This window comes from Manis pentadactyla, chromosome 11 (genome assembly GCF_030020395.1).
Source record: "Manis pentadactyla isolate mManPen7 chromosome 11, mManPen7.hap1, whole genome shotgun sequence".
In the NCBI taxonomy this organism is placed as follows: domain Eukaryota; kingdom Metazoa; phylum Chordata; class Mammalia; order Pholidota; family Manidae; genus Manis; species Manis pentadactyla.
Window position 1 is genome coordinate 76,732,291 of NC_080029.1, and position 11,726 is coordinate 76,744,016.

Consider the following 11,726-nt stretch of genomic DNA (forward strand, 5'->3'; position numbering starts at 1 on the left):
TCTCCTCCCAAAAACATATATATTTTTGAAAATACAACTATTCCTAAAAGAGACACCAGTGGATACAGTACAACAGCCAGGCTACATCTACATCTGCGAGAACTCAGCATCACATGAAGGGTGTAAGGTACAAGCTGCGGCCTGGCAGGACCCAAGCGCCCCCCACCCCAGGCCCCTGGGGGGAAAAAAGGAGATGGAGTGGGGAGGGAGTGAAAGGCCAGGACTACTAAACAACCAGCTCTAGCAATCTGCACTGGTAGCACAGACACACAGTGCACGGTGTGCTCAATATTAGAGAAATGGAAAAGCAAAACCTGCGAGCTGGTCCCCGCAACTGGTGCCCCTGGGACAAAAGAAAAGCAAGTGCTTTTGGCAAGTCTTAAAGGGACAGGGACCTCACAGCTGGACAAAGTCGTCCCGGAATGCTCAGCCCAGCACCTGGGAATCCCAGGGAACTGTAGGCAACCTGACTCCCTGGGCAGCAGTGCAGCTCTGAAGCCCCTCATGGCGATAAGCAGCCTGCCAGTCATTCCCCCAACTGGTGGGGACCCTGACACACCGGCCCAGTAGCAGGAGAACGGCCTCACATGCTACTGTCAACAGCAACAGATGGGCCCAGGAGAGGCCCATGCAAGCCCGCAGCAGCGGTGGCGCCAAAGGGACCCAGGAGCAGCCCTTGCAAGCCTGCGGCATCAGTGGCGGAGCAGCCTGCATGATCCCACAGCAGCTGCAACTGAGTGGCCTGGGAGCGGCCCATGTGCACCACAGGAGCTGGCAGCAGTGGCAGAGGAGTGGCCCAGGAACAGCCGCGCCCCCAGCAGCAGCCCAGAATCTCAGCCTGGTGCACAGCCACCCGGGCCAGATACAAAGGCCCCCGCCAGCACGCTGTTGCCCGGCGGGGGCGCAGCTTTCACAGGAGAGCACACCCGGTGTGCCTGCCACTCCCTGCAGGGCTCTACACTACCCTAACAGAGACCCAGCCCACAGCAGCTTAGGGTATTAATGCAGAGGCTGCTTCAGGAGTGTGGGTAACCAATACAGGCAGCGGAGAAGGGCAAGGCAACCAGCAAGCAAGAAAGGACTTTGTTCTCCTAGCTGACACATGCACTACCTGCATACAGCTACTTCTATCACCATGAAAAGGCAGAATAATTTGGTCCAGTCCAAAATTACCCAGACAATCCCTGAGAGAGGGCATGGGGAGATAGACTTAACCAATCTCCCTGAAAAAGAATTCAAAATAAAGATCATAACCATGCTGATGGATTTGCAGAGAAATATGCAAGAGCTAGAGGAGCAAGTACAGAAGGAGAATACAGAAATAAAACAATCTCTGGAAAGACTTAAGAGCAGACTGGATGAGGTGCAAGAGGCTGTTAATGGAATAGAAATCAGAGAACAGGAATGCAGAGAAGCTGAGGCAGAGGGAGATAAAAGGATCTTCACAAATGAAAGAATATTAAGAGAACTGTGTGACTAATCCAAACAGAACAATATCCGCATTATAGGGGTACCAGAAGAAGAAGAGAGAGAAAAAGGGTAGAAAGTGTTTTTGAAGAAATAACTGCTGAAAACTTCCCCAAACTGGGGGAGGAAATAGTCTCTCAGACCATGGAGCCCACAGAACTTCCAACACAAGCGACCCAAGGAGGACAACACCAAGACATCTAATAATTAAAATGGCAAAGATCAAAGACAAGGACAGAGTATTAAAGACATCCAGAGAGAGTTAAAAGGTCACCTACAAAGGAAAACCCATTAGGCTATCATCAGACTTCTCAAGAGAAACCTTACAGGCCAGAAGAGAATGGCATGATATATTTAATGCAATGAAACAGAAGGGCCTTGAACCAAGGATACTGTATCCAGCATGATTATCATTTAAATATGAAGAAGGGATTAAACAATTCCCAGACAAGCAAAAGTTGAGGGAATTTGCCTCCCACAAACTACCTCTACAGGGTATTTTAGAGGGACTGCTCTAGATGGAAGCACTCCTAAGGCTAAACAGATGTCACCAGAGAAAATAAAATCACAGCAAAGAAAGCAGACCAACCAAATACTAACTAAGGGCAAAAAAATAAAATCAATTACTCACAAAAAGAGTCAAAGGAAACACAAAAGAACACAGAATAAAACACCTAACATATAAAGATTGGAGGAGGAGAAATAAGAAAGGAGGGAAAGAATCATCAGACTGTGCTTACAATAGCTTAATAAGCGAGTTAAGTTAGACAGTTAGATAGTAAAGAAGCTAACCTTAACCTTTGGTAACCACAAATCTAAAGCCTGCAATGGCAATAAGTACATATCTCTCAATAATCACCCTAAATGTAAATGGACTGAATGCACCAATCAAAAGACACAGAGGTACAGAATGGATCAAAAAGCAAGACCCATCTATATGCTGCTTACAAAAGACTCACCTCAAACCCAGACACATACACAGACTAAAAGTCAAGGGATGGAAAAAGATATTTCATGCAAACAATAGGGAGAAAAAAGCAGGTGTAGCAGTACTGGTATCAGACAAAATAGACTTCAAAACAAAGAAAGTAACAAAATATAAAGAAGAACATTATATAATGATAAAGGGGTCAGCCCAACAAGAGGATATATATATATGCACCCAATACAGGAGCACCAACATATGTGAAACAAATATTAACAGAATTAAAGGAGGAAATAGAATGCAATGCATTTGTTCTAGGAGACTTCAACACACCACTCACTCCAAAGGACAGATCGACCAGACAGAAAGGAAGTAAGGACACAGAGGCACTGAACAACACACTAGAACAGATGGACCTAACAGACATCTACAGAACCCTATACCCCAAAGCAGCAGGATACACATTCTTCTCAAGTTCACATGGAATATTTTCCAGAATAGACCACATACTAGGCCACAAAAAAAGCCTCAGTAAAGTCAAAAAGATTGAAATTCTACCAACCAACTTCTCAGAACACAAAGGCATAAAACTAGAAATTAATTGTACAAAGAAAACAAAAAGGCTCACAAACATATGGAGGCTTACAACATGCTTCTAAATAACCAATGGATCAATGACCAAATTAAAACAGAGATCAAGCAATATACGGAGACAAATGACACCGACAGCATAAAGCCTCAACATCTGTGCAATGCAGCAAAGGCAATTCTAAGAGGAAAGTACAAAGCAACCCAGGCCTATCTAAAGAAGAACATTCCCAAATGAATAGTTTAAAGTCACAATTATTGAAACTGGAAAAAGAAGAACAAATGAAGCCCAAAGTCAACAGAAGGAGGGGCATAATAAATATCAGAGAATAAATAAATAAAATTGAGAACAATAAAATAATAGAAAAAATCAATGAAACCAAGAGCTGGTTCTTTGAAAAAATAAACAAAATAGATAAGCCCCTAGCCAGACTTATTAAGAGAAAAAGAGAATCTACACACATCAATAGAATCAGAAATGAGAAAGGAAAAATCACTATGGGCACCACAGAAATACAAAAAATTATTAGAGAATACTATGAAAATCTATATGCTAACAAGCTGCAAAACCTAGAAGAAATGGACAACTTCCTAGTAAAATACAACCTTCCAAGACTGACCAGGGAAGAAACAGAAAATCTAAACAGACCAATTACCAGCAAAGAAATTGAAGTGGTAATAAAAAAACTACCCAAGAACAAAACCCCTGGGCCAGATGGATTCACTGCTGAATTTTATCAGACATTTAGAGAACACATAATATGGGGGATTTAAAAGCAGATTAGATGTAGTAGAAGAGATAGTAAATGGAATAAAATTAGAGAAGAGGAACACAAAGTCCTGGAGGCACAGAGAGAAAAAAGGATCTCAAAGAATGAAAGAATATTGAGAGAACTAGGTGACCAACCCAAACATAACAATATTCACATTATAGGGTTACAAGAAGAAGAAGAGAGAGGAAAATGGATAGAAAGTGTCTTTGAGGAGGTAATTGCTGAAAACTTCCCCAATCTGGGGAAGGAGATAGTCTCTCAGGCCATGGAAGTGCACAGATTTCCCAACACAAGGAACCCAAGAAAGACAACACCAAGACATATAATAATTTAAATGGCAAAGATCAGGGATAAGGAAAGACTATGAAAAGCAGCTAGAGACAGGAAAAAATCACATACAAAGGAAAACCCATCAGGCTATCATCATACTTCTCAACAGAAATCTTACTGGCCAGAAGGGGGTGGCATGATATATTTAATGCAATGAAGCAGACAGGCCCCAAACACAGAATACTCTACCTGGCAAGATTATCATTTAAATTTAAAGGAAGGACTAAACAATTTTCACATAACCAAAGCTGAGAGAATTTACCTCCCACAAACCATCTCTACAGTGCATTTTGGAGGGAATCCTATAGATGGAAGTATTCCTAAGACCAAATAGCTCTCACCAGGAGAAATAAAACCACAGCAAAGTAGAATGATTAATTACTAAGCAGATGCAAAATCAAATCAACTACCCTCAAAGTCAATCAAGGGATAGACAAAGAGTACAGAATATGATACCTAATATATAAAGCATGGAGGAGGAAGAAAAATGAGGGAAAAAAAAGAAACTTTAGGTTCTGTTTGTAATAGCATACTAAGTGAGTTAAATTAGACTGTTAAATAGTAAGGGAATTACCCTAGAACCTTTGGTAATGATGAATCTAAAGCCTGCAATGGCAATAAGTACATACCTATTGATACTCACCCTAAATGTAAATAGTCTGAATTCACCAATCAAAAGACACAGAGTAATAGAATGGATAAAAAAGCAAGACCCATCTATATGCTGCTGACAAGAGACTCACCTCAAACCCAAAGACATACACAGACTGAAAGTGCAGGGATGGAAAAAGATATTTCATGCAACTAATAGGGAGAAAAAAGCAGGAGTTGCAGTACTTGTATCAGACAAATTAGACTTCAAAACAAAAAAAGTCACAAGAGACAAGGGCATTACATAGTGATAAAGGCATCAGTCCAACAAGAGGATATAACCATTATAAATACATATGTGAAACAAATACTAACAGAATTAAAGGAGGAAATAGAATGCAATGCATTCATTCTGGGAGACCAACACACCACTCACTCCAACGGACAGATCAATGAGACAGAAAATAAGTGAGGAGACAGAGGCAGTGAATAATATAGTAGAACAGATGGACCTAACGGACATCTACAGAACACTCCATCCAAAAGCAACAGGATACACATTCTTCTCAAGTGTACATGGAACATTTTCAAGAATAGATCATATACTAGGCCACAAAAAGAGCCTAAGTAAATTCAAAGATTGAAATTCTACCAACCAGCTTCTCAGATCACAAAGGTATGAAACCAGAAATAAATTACACAAAGAAAACAAAAAAGCCTACAAACACATGGAGGCTTAATAACATGCTCCTAAATAATCAATGGGTCAATGACCAAATAAAAACAGAGATCAAGCAATATATGGAGACAAATGACAACAATAATTCAACAACACAAAATCTGTGGGACACAGCGAAGACCGTGCTAAGAGGGAACTATGTTGCAATACAGGCCTACCTCAGGAAAGAAGAACAATCCCAAATGAACAGTCTAAACTCACAATTAATGAAACTAGAAAAGGAAGAACCAGTGAGGCCAAAGTCAGTAAAAGGAGGGACATAATAAAGATCAAAGCAGAAATAAATAAAATTGAGAAGAATAAAACAATAGAAAGAATCAATGAAAGCAGAAGCTGGTTTTTCGAGAAAATTAACAAAATAGATAAACCCCTAGCCAGATTTATCAAGAAAAAAAGAGAGTCTACACACATAAACAGAATCAGAAATGAGAAAGGAAAAATCACTATGGACACCACAGAAATACAGAGAATTATGAGAGAACACTATGAAAAATCATATGGCAAAAAACTGGATAATCTAGAAGAAATGGACAACTTTCTAGAAAAATACAACCTTCCAAGGCTGACCCAGGAAGAAATAGAAAATCTGAATAGACCAATTACCAGCAAAGAAATTATATTGGTAATCAAAAAACTTCCTAGGAACAAAACCTCTGGACCACATGGTTTCACTGCTGAATTTTATCAAACATTTAGTGAAGACCTAATACCCATACTCAAAGTTTCCCAAAAAGTAGAAGAGGAGGAAATACTCCAAAACTCATTCTACAAGGCCAATATCACTCTAATACCAAAACCAGACAAAGACCCCACCAAAAAAGAAAATTACAGACCAATATCCTTGATGAACATAGATGCAAATATACTCAACAAAATATTAGCAAACCAAATTCAAAAATACATCAAAAAGATCATCCATCATGATCAACTGGGATTCATCCCAGGGATGCAAGGATGGTACAACATTCGAAAATCCATCAACATCATCCACTACATCAAAAAAAAGATGGACAAAAACCACATGATCATCTCCATAGATGCTGAAAAAACATTCAACAGAATTCAACATCCATTCATGATAAAAACTCTCAACAAAATGGGTATAGAGGACAAGTACCTCAACATAATAAAGAAGAGACATGAAGAGACAGTTCTCCAAAGAAGAAATTCAGATGACCAACAGACACATGAAAAGATGCTCCACGTCACTAATCATCAGGGAAATGCAAACTAAAACCACAATGAGATATCACCTCACACCAGTAAGAATGGCCAGCATCAAAAAGACTAAGAACAACAAATGCTGGTGAGGATGTGAAGAAAGGGGAACCCTCCTACACTGTTGGTGGGAATGTAAGCTAGTTCAACCATTGTGGAAAGCAGTATGGAGGTTCGTCAAAAAACTAAAAATAGTAATACCATTTGACCCGGGAATCCCACTCCTTGGAATTTACCCAAAGAATACAACTTCTCAGACTCAAAAAGACATATGTACCCCTATGTTTATTGCAGCACTATTTACAATAGCCAAGATATGGAAGCAACCTAAGTGTCCATCAGTAGATGAATGGATAAAGAAGATGTGGTACATATACACAATGGAATATTATTCAGCCATAAGAAGAAAACAAATCCTACCATTTGCAACAACATGGATGGGGCTAGAGGGTATTATACTCAGTGAAACAAGCCAGGTGGAGAAAGACAAGTATCAAATGATTTCACTCATCTGTGGAGTATAAGAACAAAGCAAAAACTGAAGGAACAAAACAGCAGCAGACTCATAGAACCCAAGACTAACAGTTACCAAAGGGAAAGGGATTGGGAAGGATGGGTGGGAAGGGAGGGATAAAGGGGAAAAAGGGGCATTACAATTAGCACACATAATGTAGGGGGCAGTGCATGGGGAAGGAGTATAGCACAGAGAAGACAAGTAGTGACTCTATAGCATCTAACTACACTGATGGACAGTGACTGCAATGGGATGTTGGGGGGGGACTTGATAATATGGGTGATATAGTAACTACAATGTTGCTCATGTGAAACCTTCATAAGATTGTGTATCAATCAATGATACCTTAATAAAAAAAAAGACATTCTGTGTATAAAACAGAGGAAACATTGGGGAAGAGGGAAAGGAAGGAAGGAACATTAGGAAAGAAAGAAAGGAAGAAGGGTCCGGGCATCAAGAAGTGTCCCCAGGAGTGGATCCTCTCACTGCTATTCACTCTTATTACCAGTAACCCACTAGCAGAAACTTTGTAACTTTGTTGGTATTGGTTTGGAGGTCTTATTCTCCACAAGGAGGAATGCTGTCACCAGGGGAAGCAAGGGACACTGCCGCCGTTTCATTGAATTGAAAGATGAGACTCCCAGGTGGCCATTTGGGACCACATGTGTCACTGAACCAATGAACAGAAAAGAGTTTATTTTACTGGCTGGAGTGGTTGATCCCAGTTACTAAGGGAAACTGGGTTGCTGCTCCAATATAAAGAGGTTTATGTCTAGAACCCTGGGAATTTCCTGCAGAAACTCCTAGCATTTCCATGCCCAAAAGCGAAGTTAATGGAAAACTATAGCAAGAACCCTGTTCCTAGACGATGTGACCTAAGCAAATTAAAGGACCATAAAAAGCATAAGGAAAGGACAAATTCTCTGTCAAAAAGTTCTGAACAAAAATGAAAAGGGGAAAAAAAGGAAAATCAAGACATGGCACACCAAGATCTAGAAACAGGATCAGCAGCAGCCAAGGAACTTAAAGGTGAGAAGAGATGAGTCTTTGATGTAAGAAGAGAGGAAAAAGCCAAATCTGTAAATCTTTGCACATGGTTTCTCTACCCCCTTTTTGTTCAATTCACAGAACCATTTTTGTAAACTGTTTTTAAGTGCAAGCTTTAACAGTTCTTGGGATATATTTTTTAAAAGTGGGACTCATACATCATCTCATTTTGAAGAATTAGATCTCGGTAATTGTAATTTTTTAAAGAATGAAATGATTCACTTCATAATTTCTGCCGCTAGAAATTATGAAGTGTTGAATTAAGGCACGCTTAATTTCTGTGTGTGTGTGTAAATACTTTTTTAAAATATGTTGGGAGACACTTTTTTTTGTCATATATGCATCAGATCACAAAAATAATTTGAAGTCATAGTCATGTATATAAAATGTCTTAAACATGTTGGTTTAGGGGTACAGCTGTTTCAGAGGAAATAAAAATGTTCCCTGGTCTGGAATAGCCCTGTGAAAATTAATGTCATCTTTGATATTGTGAACTTTGATAGTGGAGTTTTCATATTTTCCTGTGAACTTTGTTCTGTTAAAGATTGGACATTTCATTGAGTGTGTAATTTTATGTTACATCATGAATTACTGTTACTTTGTATAAATTGCCTAGGAGTAGTTTAATCTATTGTGTATGATATATTTTTATGGTGGCTTTTAGATGTTCAATATTGCATTAAGAATTACATTCAATTTGTTCATTGGTTTTGCGTAATGCTCACAAGATTGGAAATCTAGATATCATGTTGTGAAATTTACTTTAAACTATGTCAGTATCACACAGTGGGATGTTACCTATGTGTTAGATGTTAAGCTTCAAATCTAGGTTGAGAATCTATATTGCCCTATTTCAGAATCTGTGATATGCAGGTTTCTCTAACTGGGAATTTATATAGCCCAGCTTGTCAGCTAACATTATAACCAAGCACTTCAGTTTTCCACATATTGGTCAATACCTGGGGCAGTGCTAATTATCATAGTGATGCTGGAAAAGGTTTTTTAATAAAATGCTCTTGCCTTTTTCAGTTCAGTACTCTGGCACTGTACAATATAGTTTCTTCAGTGAGGCAGTGGGCTGGGGAGGGTGGGGGTGTTCCTTCTGGAGAAATTCATCAGAAGACCTCCATCTGGAATAAGATCAATCTGAAAGGGGCACAGCATTGATGTTGAAGCAACTATCCCCCAGGGCCCAGCCCAGCCCACCGTATTTGCCTTCACAAAAATAGAGACCTTCTTGAAAATTCTCTCTTGAGTTCTTGAGTCACAAAAAGTCCCCAGTGTGTCGGGAGGTTTGTGTGCAGCTCCCCCTGCAGTCCCAGGCACTGTGTCACTCAGAGCACAGAAGTACTGGGCTGAGTCGCTCCAATGGGCTGAGGGTTTCTTCAGGTGGAAGGAGGTTTCACTCTTCTTAAATTCGGCCTCAAAACCTTTGATGCCTGGAACAAGGTTGTTTCCAGACGTGTACTTCAGGAGAAGCTGGAGTCCTTGGTTGGGGTATTGCACGTACCAGAAGAGATACGGGGGAACAGAAGACGAGTAGTTACATCTCAGCTCCAGACGGTCTCTTTCAGAGACGGTGATGTGGCCGTCAGGCTGGGTCACTGACTGGGCTCTGGTTCCTCCTGCAACATCAAGGCTGTATAATTAGAAGCAACACAAGCTTGGCTAGGAAGAAAAGGTGTGTCCTTATTCAGATTCCAAGTTAAAACACTGTCATTTTTGTGAAAGGAGGAAAGGGAATGGACAGGACTCACTCAGGGTAAAAGCCACGTGAAGCACTGGGATGAGCTGCAGCAGCATAGCTGAGCACGGGAACGCGGCAGGCTCCCCAGCAGGTGGGATGGTTGGCAGGGTGCCGAGCCTTCGGAGCTTGACGAGGAGTGGGAACGTTAGACTGAGCAAGTACCTTGCGTTCACAAGTTTCAAAACTGTTCAAAAGTGTCTTTCTCTTAGTGAGTTTGGATCTTTTCTGGGCTCTTATTCTCATCAGTTTCCTGTCTACACAGACATCAGTGAGGACAGGGTCAGCCAGCTGCAGATGAGGAGGGGCTGAGGGGATGTGAGCTGCAACAAAACCTATGGCTCCACCGTGCAACACCGCCCTCTGGAGGCTAGACGCAGGACCAGTGAACCAAGAGAGCTGTGTTTCCTTCTCATTTCAGATATGAGACCATCAAACTTCAACAGAACATGTTTCTTCTGCCCGAATCTGTGAAGATGTCACCTTCTATAGTACATTGTATTAAACCTAAAATAAATGAGAAGTGGAAGTTATGTAGAAATAGAAGAACCATTTATTTCATTGAGAAATTAGTCACAGAAGACAATGTCCTACACTTTGGAAAACCTTTGAGAGACTATTATTTTTTTAAGCCATTCATCAGGCAAAAAGACTAAGATCAATTGCCTCAGCTAAGCTGATCTTCACGTGGCCTTGTGGTGCTAGAAGGAGCATCACATAGTGGGGGCAGAGATTTTTCCTTTTTTCAGTGCTAAAAGGAAAAAGATAAATTAGAGACATTTAAAATCAGCCTGGAAAACATGACATTAATTATTTAATCAATGCAAACAAATTAAAGGTAATTTTCTTTGTCAAGCAGAAAGTGCGAAGAAGACTCCTTGGCTTCAAGGGAACAACTTTGATATTTGTTCAGCCTATGAGAAAATAACAGAAGTCCTGTTCCAGTTGTTAATGGACAGAATAGACCGATAAATTATGCCAAATTATGGAGACCTCACACTAAAAAGAAGGTTGACAGAGGAGCATCTGCAGAGGAACCTGAGAGGAATTATAAAAGAAGAGAAATTATGATATAGAGATAAGTGACTCTGTAAAGAAGTAAGGAGGAAAAATAGTAGATCTGCATGAATTCAGTAAAGCTGGAAGGAGCGCAACCAGCAGACCAGAAATGAGAGGAACTTCTTGACCTTTCTTGCCTGTAGATTTCATTTACATGTGAGACCAAATCATATAGTCTTTTGGAAATTTTAAATGTTGTTGGGGTATGCTCTGATTCAAAATATCTGGCCAAGCATATGTATTCTCCATTCTCTCCAAAATGCCCACCAAAATAAAATTTAGAAACATAAACAAGATGAAGTAAATCCATAATGGGAAAATAATAAAAAGATGAAAGATATCAACAACTTCCATAGATGGAAAGTAGATGTGAGCACACTGATAGTGAGAGAGACTAGAGTAAAGCTGAGCCCAAAATGAACTATTAATGGAGGAAACATACTCCTTAGGACCCTGGAGAGGTGCAGGGCTGAGGAAGAGGATAGGTATGATGGAGGGCAGGATAAACAGAACACAGGTGGGAGAACGGAAGGTCAACAACATGTGGCATGGCTACACTGGGCTCCCTCTCACTCTGCTTACTGCTACTGCACTTACATGTGAGAAACATAGTAGGCCAGCCTTTCTACAGGCATTTGATCTTTGCTAAAGTTGAAATAAAACACCTAGGAATACTAAAGTTTTCAGTATGAACAGTTGATAGAGTTAAGCCATCTTCAACTGATATTAGG

The 11,726-nt window shown here is 40.3% G+C and overlaps 1 protein-coding gene across 1 annotated transcript; it reads right to left on the bottom strand.

Annotated features, from left to right (window-relative positions):
• Window positions 1-583: 583 nt before the first annotated feature.
• On the bottom strand, window positions 584-10,130 carry LOC118913420 (uncharacterized). The gene is made up of 3 exons (XM_057489043.1): window positions 9,950-10,130; window positions 9,399-9,817; window positions 584-907 (listed from the first exon to the last, which is right to left on the bottom strand). The coding sequence occupies exons 1-3, from the start codon at window positions 9,993-9,995 to the stop codon at window positions 584-586; spliced, it is 789 nt and encodes a 262-aa protein (XP_057345026.1). The 5' UTR covers window positions 9,996-10,130.
• Window positions 10,131-11,726: the final 1,596 nt, after the last annotated feature.

Excerpts from the sequence above, each read along its gene's own strand:
- LOC118913420 (XM_057489043.1), bottom strand. The coding sequence starts at position 9,995 with ATGCTGCTGCAGCTCATCCCAGTGCTTCACGTGGCTTTTACCCTGA. Across the intron at positions 9,818-9,949 it reads TCACGTGGCTTTTACCCTGA|GAGGAACCAGAGCCCAGTCA; the intron begins GTGAGTCCTGTC and ends TTGATGTTGCAG. Across the intron at positions 908-9,398 it reads TTTTTGTGAAGGCAAATACG|CTGCGCCCCCGCCGGGCAAC; the intron begins GTGGGCTGGGCT and ends CTCCTGTGAAAG.